We start from the raw sequence: 16428 nt of genomic DNA, 5'->3' as shown, positions 1-16428 counted from the left end.
TGCCCTTTTCTCTTCCCTGCAATCTCTCTCCCACAGGAGAGACGTTGCGAGCCTGTCTTTGTTTTATCGTTATTTCCATGGCAAGTGCTCGTCCAAGCTTCAATCTTTCGCCCCCCCCCTCGCCAATCTTTCACGAAAAACACCTGTCTAGCTGAAACCACTGTCAGTAATTTTCCCACTCTTTATCTGTGCCTAAATCAAAACATAGATTTCATGAACAAATCTTCTTTCTTAGAAGTGCACGTCTGTGGAACTCTCTTCCCTTTGCCATTTCCCACCTGACTACAAACTGGATGTCTTCAAGTCTTACATAAACAAATTCCTGTTGAATCGCCACCTTAAGTAAGACATTTTATCAAATCTCCAATACTAACGATTACTATGATACTATCCCATTGATTACTGTACACACAATAACCCTTATCCCCGAGTGGCTTCCTGGCCTTAATAAGTGGTGACCTCCATGTAAAATATATATATATATATATATATAAATGACCTTTTCTGTGTGTGCAGAACGTTTTTAACAGACTCCTTTCTCAATTTTTAGTTTACAGACTTGAAACTTGGTATATAGGGGATTTGGACCCATGAAACAAATTCGATTTCGATTTCAGCCAGCAAAAGTAGCTGTTAACAGATCAACATTGAAAAAATTAATTGACCTTGGCAGAAGTAAGTTGACTAAACCTGTTACTTCTACACATGCACAAATATAGATTGAAGTCACTTAATTTTCAACGTTTTCTTATCCATCTGTTGATAGCTGAAATGGTAACAGCTTAGGCTGAAGCACTCAATGTTTTGGTTTCGATTCTAGCTGAGTTACTTTTTTAAACTTTTGAAATCATTACTATATATTGAGTACAATATAATCTATATATCTATAAAAGTGAAATTGTCTGCAAAATATGTTGCAGTGCACATGTTTACTATATCCCTATCCATGTGGGAAATGCTGTCCGCTGCAACATTTTGCTCAATCCTGCCAATAAAATAAAGTACCACAGTATAATCCCAAGTATTTAAAAAAAGAAAAGAAAAATTCAATTGCAAATTTCCATAGTTCATGAATAAGGCTCCAGTATGTAATCTTTATTTACACATGCGTCATATTTTGTCTAAAAAATTTTTATTCTGGTTAAAGTGGTTTATTTTCTGTGCTACATTCTTTTCTTAAAAAAAAAAGGGGGTAGATTTGTTTTAGTTTCTCTTTATAACTGAAACGATGTACATAAAAAACATTGTTGCTTTCTGTTTTTTGTCCATTTTAATAGTGTTCATTCATTATTTTTTTTGTAGACACAATTTTTGGTACTCTTGCATAATTTGACTCGCATTCTCGTGAATTCCCATCAAGCATGGCTTGGGTGAGACTGGCAATCGTCGGTGTCAGCCGAGCGTCATAACAAACACAGACTAACCGGAAAAACAAATACAAATAATCAAAAATAACCGTAATAGACGCAGACTAAGCGGAAAAAAAAAAAAATACAAAGGCGAATAATCAAAAATAACAAAAAACTTACCTTGAAAACTGAAAATATGTTTATTTTATTTTATCACTTCTTTTATTTATTTATTTTTTTTGTTTTGCAAAATATTTATCAACAGAAAGTTTTTTTTTCTTTGTTTTCTTCAAGAAAATATTTTTTAACCGAAAAATTGTTAGGTATAAGTACGTTTTATTTATTTTTTTTCCAAGACTTTTTGTTCAGTCAAGTTTTTTTTTTTAAAAAAGAGTGATGTTGTGCTCAGTTGATTAACTGTGTCTGGTCTAAAATCGAGAGTCAAAACAATAAGAATATTCTCTTGTCATAGCCCTACTTATAACGGTGAAACCATGTACATGTGCAAAATATTTTTCTTTTTATTCTTATTTAGTTGTAATTAAAATTTATTTGACAATTGGGAAGATTCAGCTTATCTCCAACTATCATCCACTGCCTCAAAATCATGCATTGCCTGGGATATCAACTGATTCTAGGCTTCTCCTGTTCATTTAACTCATTCTGAATATACTATTAGTTGTTTTCATATTTTATTATCATATTATGTTATCATCATCACAATTATTACTATATCACCAGTGTCATCATTACTTTTATTATTATCTGCCATGAAACAATAAATCAATTTATTTCCCTTTTTACTGCTCTCTCCTGGATAACGTACAATTCATTAACATTTTCCTCACTCGTCTTTTGCACAAATAAAAGGGGACAACTCGTGTTTTAACCCATACTCATTCTTTTGATATTGAAATGCATCTTCTTCCCATTAAACTTATGGGTTTTGTTATGTGTTAAAACATGCAATAACACCTCCATACAAAAACAAGACCGACAAAGAACATTTAATGTTTGAGATAGTTTTTATGCACAATAAAATTTTGGTCTAAATTGGTGTGTTAAGATTTGGTTTTATGCATTGGGAGTAAAATGCATGGAATGAAAGAGAAAGGAATGAATTAGAAAACAAATTTCTTTTGTGGAGGGGGATATCTTCTCTCCAGTTTTTAGTGGTCTTGTAGTAGTCGTTAGCAGAAAAGTATTGTCGGCCTTAACTTCAAAAGTGGATTTTTTTTTGCTTTATGCTGCCTGTCTCTTGTTTTCTCTTGGTCCTTTTCTTTTCTCTCCTTTGGTTCATAAAACCTTGGTTATTTATATATCCCCGCCAGCTGCTCTTAAGTAATAATGTCAGACATGACATATTCTCCCCTTTTGGACCAATTCTATTTTAATTTAAAGGGTAACGTAGGCATTATATGATAATGTAATTAGACCAACATCCCCACAACCACCTAGTGGATTCACCACTATTCATATTTTGTTTCCACACACTTGGCAAAACCTACTTTTATTTGAGCCTGTCCCCAGCATTAATTTCTAAAATGAATGAGAAGTTTCATAAAAATAAAAAAATTTTCTGACCAATCATAAAAAGACTGTGCTTCTTTTTTCTTTTTTTTTTTTTTAATTCAGCTCAATAGAACCAAGCAATCAATTATCTTTCATGAAACATCCGGGTACTAGGTTATCTCTCAAAGATGTACATTTAAGTAAACAAAGAGATTTGGTACTACTGTCTTCAGAGGCAAGGGACCATACAGTGGACTGAAAACGAATTTGCTTACTGTTTTTTTTTCTTTAAGGAAGAGAAAAATCCAAGTTGTCCTCGACGGTCATACGTCTAAACAGTGTGATATAAATACGGGAGTGCCTCAGGGGTCTATTCTTGGTTCCTAATATTTATTAATGACCTCCCCGACAAAACTGCCTCTGAGATGGGTATATATGCTGATGACACTACACTCTATAACAGGCATGACAGGAAAACAAATAAACACATATCTAAAGAAATGGCAAAAACACTAGAGGATGACCTCCAATCTGTAGTGGAATGGGGACATAAATGGATGGTCCCATTCAATGCTGCCAAGACTAAACTGGTTTCCTTCAATAATTACAAGAAACCTTCTCTGCCACCAATAGCAGTGGCCAGTGACTCCCTGTCTGAGAGTACATCTTTCAAACTGCTTGGCCTAACGTTCACAGGAAACATGAGTTGGAACAATTATATTGAAAACATTGTCAGGGCCGCTGCAAAAAAGGTAGGCTCTCTCTACCGTGCTAGAAAACTACTAACACCTGAAAGTATCCTGTACCTCTATAAGGCCACCATTCGCCCATGTATGGAGTATTGTTGTCACATTTGGGCTGGTGCATCTGCTGCTAGTCTCTCGCTCCTAGACAAGGTTCAAAAGAGAGTCACCAATCTGATAGGCCCTGAACTGGCATCTAAGCTTCAGCCTCTGTCCCATCGACGAAACATTGCATCCCTCTGTTTTTTCTACAAATATTTTAATGGTGAATTCTCTGACGAACTGCAGACACTTGTGCCCCCACGATGTAGATACCCTCGACAAACCAGACAGGCAGCTAAATCCCACCCCCACACAGTAGAGATCCCTAGATGTAAAAGATCTTTCTACTCCAGTAGTTTCTTCCCCAGAACCGCTAGACTCTGGAATTCCATTCCAAGTTCCTGCTTCTCCAACTGTACTGACATGCAGAAGTTCAAGTGCAACGTGAACCGACATCTTGCTGCCCAAATCCCAACATAGTGCCCCAGTAGCTTCTGCCCCTGATAGTAGCCCCCTACACCAAAGTGGCAATGCGCCTTGTTTGGGGTGAAAGCCCACACAAAAAATTGAACAAAAGACAAAATTAAAAAGAATGGTACTCATGCAGAATTTTTAATTGTGTCTTTTGTTCAATTTTTTGTGTGGGCTTTTAGTGATTGCAAACTAACAAATTTAATCAAAATGCAAAAAATTCAACAATTAAATGATTTTAATAAGTGCCCAGCTCCTAATACAAATCCTAGTAAATCAACCCCCCTTATTGGAAACACTGAAAGGAAGGACGAAACCAAATTATTGCTAGTATGTGTGGGAGAAGTTCTATAGGTGTATTAGAAAGTGGCCATTAAAAATGATGATCAGAACCTTAATAATTCAACTTACTATTTTTTTAAGCTTATAACTACTTGAAAATATAATTCAAACCCTAATTTTATTTTCAATTAAAGGAGCAAATACCAATTTTAGTTTAATTTAACGTTTCCAGAAGTAATAAATGTTAATTTTGGTAAATTTATTCTTTCCCTTTCCGGAAGCAATCGTTCGACCATATAATGATGTCTCCCCTAGATTTGGATAGCAAGTGCGTGAAAAAAAAAAATAGCGTCTCCAATTTCGGCAATAAAGTGTACAAACACCCCAGATTTTTATGGGGCGCTATTTTTGCCATAAATTGTTTTTTTTTTGTTTTTTTTTTAAAAGAAAGTTGGTAGTAAACGTTTCTTTTGGAAAACAGAACTTGGCACTCATTTGGCGTTGCGTTCCGTGGCGGCCAGCATAAAAAAACACGCATCGCTCCCTTTCTGACGCAAGCGCACGTAACACTTTTTTTTATTTACTGACGTTGTCATAGTAACTAAACGATTATTTTTCACATTTATTTTGAATAAAAGTTTTACTCTTTATGAATATTAAAAGAAAAATTACTAAACATTTATTAATAATGCCTCACTTTTACAAACATTTCTTTTTAAATGACGACTTTTATCGACTTTTTTTTTTAATAGCATTTGCAGATGGGTAAGCTGACATTTGTTTTTTTAATTTCTTTTAAAATGACTTTTATTTTATAGCATTTGCGGATGGGTAAAAAACGAAAAAAATAACTAAGCCATTTACTGATAATTTCTCGGTATCTTGACTTTGATAAAATTTATTTGTCAAAAATATTTGTAAAAGTGAGAATTATCAGTAAATGCTTTCGTTATTTTTTTTTCTTTCGTTTTTTACTCATCCGCAAATGCTATTAAAAAAAAAAAGAAAGTCGATAAAAAGTCATTTAAAAAGAAATTAAAACAAATGTCAGCATACCCATCTGCAAATGCTATTAAAAAAAAGTCGATAAAAGTTGTCATTTAAGAAATTTAAAAAAGTGAGGCATTATTAATAAATGTTTAGTAATTTCTCTTTTAATATTCATAAAGAGTAAAAATGGAATGGAAATTTAAATTTCGCTCCGTTTTAATCTATTTTATTTTTTAATTGTGCTTCTCCCAAACAAATATAATTAAGAAAATAACATTCAACAATTGTACTTTATATATATAAAACACGAAATATTAAAAAAAATATATATATTAACGAAAGAGAAATAATTCCATTTTTAAACGAAAAAAGTCAATTTGGTATATAAAAGTTCCGTTAAGTGATGTCACGTGATGACACGCGGTGTGAAATAATTGTCCCCAAATAAAAAAAAATGGCCCATCCGTACAAAGAAAACCAAATATTTATTATAGAAAAATTATGTATAATGTTATAATTACAAAGAGATATATAGAAACACGCATGCGTACCATAAACATATTATACCAAAATGTGGAAGCCATCCGTCCAGTATTTAGACTATTAATTACGAACGAACCAAGAGTTACATTTTTATATATATATATATATATATATATATGAGCAAACACTTAATAAAATATGTTAAAAAACACTTTGAAATGAGTTAAAAACATATTTAATCTGAAAAGGAAACACTAGATAAATGGATAGTCCTTAATCCGCAGAGTTTCGAAGAAATACTTTCCTTCTCATCAGAGGATAGGAATTAGCAAAATGCAGGATCGGATTTTGCATGCAGAAGTATTTGAGGAAACAACAAGTAAGTCTAAGATCTTACTTGAAAACAAAAAAAGTGAAGCAGAGGGAATATGGTGAAGAAAAAGGTGATTACACATGAATGGATAGTCTGGTGGAAGATAAATAATCCAGTGACGGTAAAATCCAAATGTATAACTTCAAGAAAGTTAAAAGAATTTCCATTTGTACAAGTAAAATCCAAGGAAATCCGGTAATTGGAAGAAGATGGTCCATAATAATCCAAAGGCAGAAATCCATGGATTTTTGCCTTTGGATTATTATGAACCATCTTGGATTATTATGGACCATCTTCTTTATTAACTGTTTGCTCATATTATAAGCTCTATTTCCTATTTGGTTTTATTGAGCTTTTACATCTGGCTGAGATAATTTTATAAATATTAATTCTTTAATATTTATAATATACTTTAATTTTACCATCTTGGATCATTTTGGTAAATTTAATTGTAATTTTCATTTTATATATATTAGTGATGGGACGATTCTGATACAATTACTGATTCCAATTCTTTATAAATCTCTAAATATTTAACTTCAGGGTTGTTATTTTCCCCCAATTATTGTTAAAAACACATGTTAAATGTGTATATATTTTCTTTGAACGTAAAATTTCATAGGGGGGTAGGGTGATGTCTTGATTTTTAGCTTTACTGGTAGTTTAAAATCAATAAATATTTATTGTTTTATTATTGCTACTAAATACAAAAGATAATTAAAGGAATCGTTTTTGGCATCAGAACATAGGTACAAATTTTTACAATACTGATTCCGATACTCTCAAAAGTTCCAATTTTTCCGATTCCCGGTTCTGATTAATCATCCCAACTCTAACATACATACATGTACCTGATAGGAGAATAGTATTCAATTGACAACCTATAATATGCATGTACAAGTCTTATCTATGTAACTTCCCGATGAGGACAAAATAAATGTATGTGTTAATAAAATCCTGAGGATATAACATAGATGGATGTAGATATATGTTACCTATGTACAACCAACATATGTGTATGTTATAGGAGACTAGTATTCGGCTGACAACCAGGATGTAAATCTTAAGTGGAAATATATAAAAGAAATTGTTATTTTGCTCTTTGTTTTTTGTTAAGAGTAAAAAAATGATGATTTCAAGTGTTGTCAAGTTTCAAGAGGGTCCAGTAGGTGGAGTCATGTTTTAATGTTTTCGCTTTAACAATGTGGTCTGGCTTAAAAAATACATAATAAAATTGAGTGAAGGAAAAATAGCTGATTAACATTAAAAAATACACACTTAAAAAATTAGATTTTAGTATTGTTTTTCAAAGTGTTTTCTGTGGTAATTGTTATCACCTTGAGTTTTCATCATGGAAAACATCAATGCATCACACTGGAGAATAGTATTCAACTGACAACCTACAATATATATAATATCTGCATCCGTCTATGTACAACCAAGATCTGTCTATGTACAACCAAGATCTGACTTAAAACAAACGGATCATTGCATTTTCGTTATGGAAAACACATTTTTCAAGCTATACCTTTTTATGAGTCAAACCATCAGAGAAGCAAATGGGTGATGTCATTCTTTTCCCCATTCTGTTAAGTTCATATTATTGGTTTCTCCAATTGTTAACTTATGGTGATGCAAAGTGTTGCACTCTACGTTCAATCTTTCTCTCTCTCTCTCTTTCTCTCTCTCTCTCTCCCTCGTAATATGTATATGAGAAAATTATTCAATTCACAACTTATAATATTCATATACAAGTCTTATTTATGTATCTCCCACATTACGTGGTTCGACCACATAACTTGTATTTAATCAGAGCGAAACTGGCCCAAATCAGTTGACATTGAGAGCTGAAAGGCGAACACATTTGCAGTTTACTTGACAATTCACTTATCAGTTGTTACTTCTTTATATGCCCTTCTAGTATTGTACGTTATGGAATAAATTGATTCTATATCTTACATCTATGTATTGTTGTCTACTCAATGATATAACACCTTCTTTAAAGTGATTATAAATGCTACACAAAATAACTTGTATTATTCACTTTAATTGTAGAATTTAACCATTATATCTTTATATTAGACTTAACCTGAGCCATCAGTTCTTTCAACAGATTTTGGCAAATCAGAAATGTGGAAAACTAATTTGCTACACAAGATTTTGGTACCATGGTTAGGATTTACGAAACGAAGATTAAAACCATGTCATGGTGAAATGCCAATCAAAGTAGTCCATGATGAGAACAATGAAACAGAAACTTTACAATGAAGAGTGTTGATATTAACTCTATCAACAGAAAATGGTCATTAAGAAAGAGAGGAAAATATAGGAAAATAAATGCATGTTTAAACAAGATAAAACTCATAAGATAAGTAAGTCTCTTAAATTTTCATTTACTTTAATTTTTCAGTTACATGTCCCTGATGAATTTGATGCTACCACAGGATTCCTCAGAAACTTTACAATTAACTAATCCAAGCAATGTACTTTAATATCAGTCATCGTATAAGTTTTGTCTGAAATTTGATAAATTGGAAAGTTTAATGGAGATGCACTTGAACAGATTTAACTTTATGTAATTTTGTTTTACTGAAGCGATTAATTAAAATTTCCCTCACTCTTTAGATTTGATAGATAATCACTTAAAGATCTAGCTAGAGCCTTCCGTTTGTCAGGGTTGACCATGAGTAATGCATCCTTAGCTTAGTTATCCTGTCTGTCTGATCCAATATTGATTACCTTCATAACGTACATTGCAACATTCTTGTATCAGAGTTGGGGGCAGCTGATAGACCACTTCCTGAATGCCACACAGAATGTCTTTTGGAATACACCCATCCTCTATATGATGGACATGATCCAAGCAGCATAGCCTGCATTGTGTGTACACGCTTGGAAGGCTTGCATGGGACAGAACCTCTGTTTTGGACATCCTATCCTGCCAAGGATGTGGTGGAAGCTTCGTAGGTGAAAGGTGTTGAATCATCACTTTTTGTCATACAGCATTGTGTTGATGATGCAGGCACTGTACACTGCCATTTTAGTCTTTATTGTCAGCTTAGGGTTCTTTCACACTCTGGATGTGAGACGAATAAGTTCCCTAGCTGCTTTTCCAATCCTTTTGTTGATTTCAGTGTCAAGGGAAATGTTGTCATTATGGTGAACTCAAGGTATGTAAACTAGTAGACGACATCAAGTTTATAGTCATTGATAGTGATGGCAGGTGGTACCTTAGTGTCTTATCTCAGAACATTTGTCTTAATCAGACTAATGGTACCTCCAAAATCTTTGCAAACCTGTGAGAAGCCATCAGTTCATGCAGGTTCTGCTGGGTGTACATCACAACTGCTGTGTTGTCAGCAAATAGCATATCTCTGATGAAAATGTTACATACTTTTATTCTGGCTCTGGGACAGGCAAGGTTGAACAGCCTGTTGTCTGATCTGGCACATAGATAAATTCCCTCAGTTGCAGTGTGAAAGACATGCTTCAAGAGTATGGCAAAGAAGATGGAAAAAGAACATAGCCTCACTTGACTCTATTGCTGACACTGAAGAATGGATGGAGGAGTTCCCACAAATCTTGAGTGTCCCCTTCAGGTTCGTGTAAAAGGACTTTATTATGCACTGCAGCTTTGGTGACAGCCAATCCTTCTTGAGTTGGCAGAAGGAAAAGATTGTCTTTTTACTCCAAAGAGATAGAAATCATTTCTTCTTTACACAATGATTGAATAGCTTTGTAAGGATAAGAGTAACTTCCAGCATAAGTTTACTAAATACAATGATTGAATTGTTGCATTAAAACTCCTGATAAGTTTGAGAAAATCCCAGACAGATTATAGATATCACTTAATCACCGTGGAAATTCTTGAAGTAGGCGGTCCTGGTCATAAAGAGTGGGTTATTTTTTTAAGTATGAAACTCAATTCCAGTGATATTTTCCAAGTGGCACAGAACACAATCTTTACAAAAATGGAATACAGAGAAATTTCAGAGGTGAAAGAAGTAAAGTCATTCCAATCAGCCCCTGAGTATCGATACACTTGGCTATGGAAAGGGACATCTGAGGTCTTCTTAAATTTAGAAAACAATTGAGTTATCACAAGATCCCAGAGGAAATAGAACAGTAGATGTGCATTGTTCAGGTTAAGTTATGATGAATTGATGAAGAATGTTTGCAAAATGTCTCTCAGTATTAGGTATGCAAATGAGTTTATCAATCAAATGAAAAAGACAAAACTTCTTTCATCATCAGTCTTTTTAGAATAGACTAACCATTCAACATTGTAAGCATTAAAGTCACCACAGACATGAATGACATTTGCTACCAAAACAGTAGCAGAAATTCACTTCTAAGTGAACGATCAACAAAAGATATTGTTGTTTGAAAGAAATAGTTTAATTTGTGAACTTGTACATAATCGTGATTTTATTTGTAGGGCATTTCATTCCAAATTCCAGATAATGTGGAATCATCAGGAGAGAAAATGCACTGTTTCAGGGCCTTCATCTCAATGGCTTTTCCGTGTATTGGCCAACTTTTACTAATATGAGATCCCATTAACTAAATTGCATTTAAATCAAATGAACTGTTATATATAATCAAAAGTGGATGTTTAATGGCTTAGCATTTCCCTTGTCACTCAACAACTTAGCATCTCACATGTCATGGATTTTACTAAATATGTATGACTACATTTATGTCTGACTAATTGCTGATGATGGATCAAGCAACTTTGTCTTAGGCAATCTCCTAGATCCAGCAGCGGACAAGTTTTTATATACATCAAAATCTTTTTGTTTACTTTTACACCAGTTTAATTTTTTAAATAGTAAATGAAAATTACAATGAAATACAAGTTAAAAAAGAAAAACTTTCCTTAAAGTTAAAAGAAAAAAAATATTTGTTTACTTTTTTAAAATTGTAAATGTTATTTTTCAGAGTGTTATTTTTTGGTTTTGAATTTCACTTAGTGCATTGGAACTTGTTTTGGTTCTTGTTTAGAATTACACTTCGTTAAAAAAAAAGTACAGAAAAATCGCTGTAATGTATATACTCGTCATGCAACAAAGATGTCATACTCCAAAATTCACAGAAATTAATTTTTTTAATTAAAAAAAGAATCTTCTTGATCAATTTAGGTCATTTTTGGAACATGATATCTTTGTTTTGTGATGAGTATGTATATCAAAAATTTTTCTGTATTTTTTTTAATTAAGTGTAAAAAATAAACTCGATTTTGTTAAATGTTCTCTTAAGCCTGAAAAATCTTGTTTTTTGAAATTTGAATTTTTTAACACAATAACAAATCTACATAATGTAAAAGTAGAAAATTTTTGTAAAAGTAAAGAAAGTAAATAGAAACACAAGTGTGTGTGTGTATATATATATATATATATATATATATATATATATATATATAATTTAAAGGAGATTAGAACAATAGTCTAAAGAGCTGAGTGTATTTTAATGTAACAGTGAAATTACTAGTTTAATTAAAATACAGGAAATAGAAAGTGCTCGTTGTAATTTAGATATATAATAAGCTCGATAGTTAAATGTCCTAGAGCTAATTCAATATTAAGTAATGTGATTTATAATTTAAAATTTAAAAATTTAAAAAATTTTTTAAATTTAAAAATCAATCTTATGAAACTGATTTTTAATGTAATTAAAATTTGATTTTTAAATTTAAAATTTTTTAAAATTTTAAATTATAAATCACATTACTTAATATATATATATATATATATATATATATATATATATATATATATTATGATGTGAACAAAGCCAATTCAAGGTTAGTTCTGTCCAGCAACAAGCAAAGAAGAATGGCAACTTCTAATAAGGTAAAAATGTTTTTATTATTATTATTATTATTTCATGTATTATTTTATCTGTACGAAATTCCCTTAGTATAAACATCATTCAGAAACTTTACGAAAGGTAAAAAAATCGAAAAAAACGCATACTCATGCTGGTCTAGCTCCTCCCCTCCAGCTGCCCCTGATTTTTACATATATAATGCTAAGAACTTGTTAAAATATTAGGGCTTACGAGTTTAAATGATGTGAACAAAGCCAATTCAAGGTTAGTTCTGTCCAGTAACAAGCAAAGAAGAATGCCAACTTCTAATAAGGTTAAAATGTTTTTATTATTATTCATATTTGATACATAATCCCTTGTGTATCACATTACAAATCCACACATTAATATGGGAGGGGAGACTATTTTCAAATATCGTTCTAAATTGGAAATGGAACAACGGACTTATATAAGTAGATATTAATAAGCCCCCTCGTATCTGTTTTTTTTTTTTTTTTTTTTTTTATAATGGAGAGTAGATAATGCACTGTAGATGTGTTATCAGCAGCTCCAGTAACTCTCGCTTCTCCTTATTTGTCCCTCAGTCCTCATTTCAAATGCGTGATGTTTCTGACAAAGGGTGAAGAAAAAGCTGCTTTCCAGGTCAGCAGTACTTTGTGAACAGTAGCCTGAGATGTCGGAAATTTTCTGTTTCTATGTCTATCCTTGTGGTCATATCATTAGTAAGCGTGCTGGAGGTAAACGTTTTATCTGGGCTGACATTACCAACCTGATAATCAGAGACCCGAACCTTGGATTAACCACTAAGGAGGCTGTTCTATCAGCAGGATGCAAAGTACTGGGGCTGCTGTATTGCCATTTGGTGAATGGATTCTGGACCATGCAATAGGTTCTGGTTGGTCATCTCGATGCCATACTAGTGGGTAATTGTTACGGCTTTACCTTATGTGCTACAAAAAAAAAAAAAAAAAATTCCTATCTTTTTCTCTCTTACTTTCCCTCTCTGTCCTGCTCTAACCAAGTCTGTCGACCTGTTCCACAAATCCAAAACGTCAACATGAAATATCTCCAGAAAAAAAAAAACACGAATAAACCTAGAACCCCATCCTCCAATGTAGACCCCTACTACCATGTCTCCTTCTCCAACATCAGGGGTCTACGTTCCAACCTTCCAGAGGTTAAAACCCAATTACAGTAGACAAAACCGGACATATTCTTTCTAATCGAAACTGGCATAGGGCTGACTACTTCCATAGATGAGTTCATAATTAAAGGATACTCTAACTTAACATCTAAATCTGACCCCCAAGATTGCCATGGGCATGAAATATGTGCCTACATTAAAGATGGCTTTTCGTGTAGTAGGGATATCTCCAGAGAAGACCCTAATTTACCTTATATGTGCTTCCGGGTTGCACTTGCTTACACCACTGCATTTATATTTGCCTTCTATCGCCCCCACAACAGTGGAGTTACTATCTTTAAGAGTATATCTGAGAAGATTGACCACATCCTGTCTGCTCATCCCTTGGCTAACATTCACATTTGTGGTGACTTCAGTGTCCACAATGTGGAATGGCTGACCCACTCAAACAAGACAGATGATGAGGAGAGTTTCTGTCATGATTTCGCCATTGCCTATGACTTCACCCAGATTGTTCATGAACCCACCTGTGTGCCTGATACTACCGGTCAGTATGCAAGCCTTCTAGACCTTTTCCTCACAACTTCCCCTGAGCTATGTTCATGTTCCATTCTATCTCCTTAGGGATCTTCCGACCACTCGGTTGTATCAGTTAAGATAAAAATGAAATGTAGTAAGTCCTCAAATGTACCTCTCCACCGTACTGTATATCGATACTCTATGTCTGACTGGGATAGCGTCCATACATTCTATCTTCTCTACCTTTGCATTCCATGTTTAAAAAGGATGTGTCCTCTACAGTATCAGACCTGACCGAATGGTTAATTGTAGGCATAGACCGATTCAGACCATCCAAAAACTTCCAACAAAAATCTAACAGCCAGCCATGGTTCTCCCCAGAATGTGCTGCTGCCATCGCGCACAGAAATCACTTTTCCATAGCTACCAATGTAATAGATGTACTGAGACTAAAGCTACTTTTAGGACTGCCAGCAACCACTGTAAAAGAGTAATAGAAAATGCAAGAGAGCTATATGCTCAGTCTGTTAAATCCAAAATAGCTGAGCAGTGGCTTGGTTCCCACCAGTTTTGGCAAATAGCAAACAAGATCCTGAACAGAAGCGTGCGTTCTATCCTAACCATCATCAATGGACTTGAGGTCATCTCGTCGACATCAGACAAGGCCAAATCAAGAACTTTGCAGCTAATTCTACCCTATGCGACGAAGGCCATCAACACCCCGTATTTCCTCGTATAACAGACAACACGCTATGCAACATACAAATATCTGTACGTGAGGTTGCCAAGCTAATCAAGAACCTTGATTCCAGTAAAGCAACTGCCCCTGATGGAATTTCAATTATAGTGTTGAAAAAGCTTCAACCAGAACTTACCCCCATACTTGCAAAACAGTTTAAGCGTTGCCTTAAGGAGAAGTGCTTTCTGACATCCTGGAAAACCTTATCAGTATGCCCTGTATTTAAGAATTCAGGTGATAAGTTATCTCTCTCTCAGTACAGACTAATAAGTCTCCTGTGTGTTCTGGAATCCATATTAAATAAAGAAGGAGTTAACCACTTCAGCAGAAATAACCTTCTTAGTGACATGCAATATGGTTTCCGTTTTGCTAGATCTATAGCAGATGTGCTAACGGTTATATCTCCTAGGATTAGTGAATCTCTCGACAAAGGCTTAATTTCTAGGGCAATTGTTCTTGACATATCAAAGGCCTTCGGTAAGGTATGGCATAAGGGCCTACATGACAAGTTTTCCAGCTACGGTATAACTGGAAATGTTTTCTCAATTATTAAATCATTTCTCTCTGATAGGCACATAAGAGTAGTGGTTAATGAGCAAAAATCAGAAGCCCACAGTATTAATGCTGGAATCCTTCAGGGGTCCATCCTGGGCCCAACTATCTTCCTGATCTACATCAATGATCTCCCAAAACACATACTTAAATCATTCGTTGACATCTATGCTTATGACACGACCATCCATGGCAACACATCAAAGGCAGTAAGTGACAAAATTCTCTGATTCTCTCTCCTCTGATCTTGAGTGTGTGGTACAGTGGGGGAAGAGGTGGCTGGTTACTTTTAATGCATCTTGCTCGTTTCCCACCTGACTACAACTTGGATGTCTTCAAGTCCAACATAAACAAATTCATGATAAATCGCCCCCTTAAGTAAGACACTCTATCAAATCTCCATTACTAACGATTACTACGATATTATCCCGTTGATTACATCAATTACACGCAATAACCCTTATCCCCAAGTGGCTTCCGGGCCTTAAGTGGAGACTACCATGTAAAAAAAAATTTCATATATATATATATATATATATATATATATATATATAATTATTTGCTATAATAATTAAATACCTACAGACATTAGTGTTTTATCCTTTCGGGAATCTTCAGTGCAGGGTGTCACAATTAACACCACTCGATAGATTCAAACCTGGCAATACAAGCCATATATATATATATATATATATATATATATATATATATATATATATATATATATATACGAGATCCTTAAAAACAGGCATTTATTTTTTTTCCAATCTAGTGTGCCACTTTTGGGAAAACTGGATTTTCTCCATATTTAAAACTGACCTTGTGTTTAACTCTGCCCTTAAAGAGAGGAAAGTAAATATTTTCTAATTGATGTTTGGCAAAATCTCGAAAATAAATTTTCAATGTTTTAAGTCTGATAACAAATGAATTCTCTCTTGAATTCTTATGTAAAAGAGAAGCAATCGATTTTAATTTAGATGTGCTGACATAATTTTTTTTTGTTAAAAATCTTTGTAAAAAAAGTAATCAAGTTTCTTTTTATCAGACTAAGAAAAGTATTTAAAAAATACGAATCAAGAAAACCATTCTGCCCTACAAAAAGGTTTAACTGAAAATATGTTTACTTTTACACTAATTGAATTTTTTAAATAGTACACCCCCCCCCAAAAAAAAAAAACAAACAAACAAACAAGCAGTACAATCAGCAGAAGTTCGTCGTAGTTAGTCGGACATTAAAAAATCTTGCCTTTTCTGGGAGTTGAACTTCCATCCAGACAAATGAGAAATACCTACATTGTTCTTTACTCATTATCCGTTGCTCTGTCTGAATCGTTTTCGGATTGTTCCTTTTTGGTGGATATTGAAAGCAATTTCCTGTATTTTTCTCTGTAGCATATATA

The 16428-nt window shown here is 33.6% G+C and overlaps 1 protein-coding gene across 1 annotated transcript in view; it reads left to right on the top strand.

The window, feature by feature from the left end:
* Window positions 1-550: 550 nt before the first annotated feature.
* The window catches only part of LOC145248990 (uncharacterized), a 351345-nt gene continuing 335467 nt past the window's right edge, over window positions 551-16428 (top strand). Inside the window, exon 1 of the mRNA XM_080110828.1 lies at window positions 551-675. Coding sequence (XP_079966954.1) covers window positions 591-675 — 85 coding nt within the window. The 5' untranslated portion in view covers window positions 551-590. The remainder of the gene's footprint in view (window positions 676-16428) is intronic.

This window comes from Euprymna scolopes, chromosome 27 (assembly GCF_053919585.1).
Source record: "Euprymna scolopes isolate OS-2025 chromosome 27, ASM5391958v1, whole genome shotgun sequence".
NCBI classification, from domain to species: domain Eukaryota; kingdom Metazoa; phylum Mollusca; class Cephalopoda; order Sepiida; family Sepiolidae; genus Euprymna; species Euprymna scolopes.
This window is presented reverse-complemented; position numbering and strand designations above follow the sequence as displayed.